General features: G+C 50.1%; 1 protein-coding gene across 1 annotated transcript in view; it reads left to right on the plus strand.

Annotated features, from left to right (window-relative positions):
* LOC310790013 (transcription factor COE1-like) overlaps positions 1-2,500 on the plus strand; it is a gene marked incomplete at both ends in the record, with an annotated part of 77,394 nt that overhangs the window by 48,503 nt on the left and 26,391 nt on the right. Inside the window, one exon of the mRNA XM_083651732.1 lies at positions 1,738-1,868. Coding sequence (XP_083507858.1) covers positions 1,738-1,868 — 131 coding nt within the window. The remainder of the gene's footprint in view (positions 1-1,737; positions 1,869-2,500) is intronic.

The raw sequence follows: 2,500 nt of genomic DNA on the forward strand, positions 1-2,500 counted from the left end.
ATCTCAGGGCATCATGGCCAGAGGGAGGGGCACAGTGAGAGTGATACAGAGAGGCACAGTGAGTGATACAGACAGGCACACAGAGAGTGATACAGAGAGGCACACAGAGAGTGATACAGAGAGGCACAGTGAGTGATACAGACAGGCACACAGAGTGATACAGACAGGCACACACAGAGTGATACAGAGAGGCACACAGAGAGTGATACAGAGAGGCACACAGAGTGATACAGACAGGCACACACAGAGTGATACAGACAGGCACACAGAGTGATACAGACAGGCACACACAGAGTGATACAGACAGGCACACAGAGAGTGATACAGAGAGGCACACAGAGAGTGATACAGAGAGGCACAGTGAGTGATACAGACAGGCACAGAGAGAGTGATACAGACAGACACACAGTGAGAGTGATACAGACAGACACACAGTGAGAGTGATACAGACAGGCACACAGAGAGTGATACAGACAGGCACACAGAGTGATACAGACAGGCACACACAGAGTGATACAGAGAGGCACGGTGAGAGTGATACAGACAGGCACACAGAGAGAGTGATACAGAGAGGCACACAGGGAGTGATACAGAGAGGCACAGTGAGAGTGATACAGACAGGCACACAGGGAGTGATACAGACAGGCACAGTGAGAGTGATACAGACAGACACACAGAGAGTGATACAGAGAGGCACACAGGGAGTGATACAGACAGGCACACAGAGAGTGATACAGAGAGGCACAGTGAGAGTGATACAGACAGGCACACAGAGAGTGATGCAGACAGGCACACAGAGAGTGATACAGACAGACACACAGTGAGAGTGATACAGACAGGCACAGAGAGAGTGATACAGACAGACACACAGTGAGAGTGATGCAGACAGGCACAGAGAGAGTGATACAGACAGGCACACACAGAGTGATACAGAGAGGCACAGTGAGAGTGATACAGAGAGACACACATAGAGTGATACAGACAGGCACACAGAGAGTGATACAGAGATGCACACAGTGAGAGTGATACAGACAGACACACAGTGAGAGTGATACAGACAGGCACATTGAGAGTGATACAGACAGACACACAGTGAGAGTGATACAGACAGACACACAGTGAGAGTGATACAGACAGGCACACAGAGAGTGATACAGACAGGCACAGTGAGAGTGATACAGAGAGGCACAGTGAGAGTGATACAGACAGACACACAGTGAGAGTGATACAGACAGGCACACAGAGAGTGATACAGAGAGGCACAGTGAGAGTGATGCAGACAGGAGCGTTTGGTTTAATGAAGGCATGATATTCAGAGGGCTGAGCTACTGTTGGCTCTGCTCTGCTCCCCGGTCGCGTGGCCTTTGATCAGACACTCAGCACACCTGACATTTACACGCCCGCACGCTTTGCCACGTGTCATAAAACAAGCGCACCAGCACTGCCCTCGCACACGCGGGCCAGGGGTGATGTTTAATAACGGGGTGCGTATAATCACTCTGATTAGTATTCCTTGCTCGCCCCGACCCCTGGGAGAGAGGAGAGAGGTGGTGTGAGTGTGTGTGTGTGTGTGTGTGTGATAGGAAGAGAGACAGTAAGATGGGCAGAGAGAGAGAGAGAGGGGGGGGGGGGGGGGACTGTACTTAATGTCAATAGCAACGCCCTTGCTAGCCGCTAAAGGCTGCCATTAGGTGTACAGTATCAGCGTCTAACCTATGTTGTCTGTCCGTGTGCCAGCAACCCCCAGCATCAAAGCCATCAGCCCCAGTGAAGGCTGGACCACAGGGGGCGCTACAGTCATCATCATCGGGGACAACTTCTTCGACGGCCTACAGGTCATCTTTGGAACCATGCTGGTCTGGAGCGAGGTGAGTGACAACAAAGAACCTACATTGATACTAAGAACCGAAGGCTAAGAAGCCATCGCAACATGGGGGAGCAACACATTATCTTAGCAAGACCGGCCCTACTCCGCCTCTGATTGGCTGCAAGGAGGCATTTTCAGGCCAAAATGGCGGCAGCGCTTTTGTCTCTTGCCTTATGTACTCTGTGGTGTGTGTGTGTGTGTGTGTGTCACGAACACATCTTGAAATATTAAAAATAGGCCTTTATACAATACCGTATGTGAAAAACACTGCACCATCCGAACAGCAGGCTAGTTTCTCGTCTCCTGTGGTCGTTATTTTTGTCATCTTGAACACCAAGACTCTCAGCTCGGCTCCCTTCCTTCCTGTCTCGTATGATGTTGGCGTCTCTGCCTCGCCCGCTCGTACAGTAAGAAGCTCTTTGTAAGGCATCTGCCATATGACTCAAATGTAAATGTAGTGTATGTGTGAAATTGAAGGTCAGTGAACAGCGCAGCTAAACAGCTTTCTCTTTAGTCAGGGAATAATTCTATAAAAAGCCGCTATATTCTCTCGCTGAGAGGTGAGTGGGGCCAGACAATGGGAGAATGAAAGCCTGGCTAAGTGAGCAATGAAAGGGACAGTTAGAACAACAC

This window comes from Poromitra crassiceps, assembly GCF_964638095.1.
Source record: "Poromitra crassiceps genome assembly, chromosome: 15".
Classification (NCBI taxonomy): Eukaryota; Metazoa; Chordata; class Actinopteri; order Beryciformes; family Melamphaidae; genus Poromitra; species Poromitra crassiceps.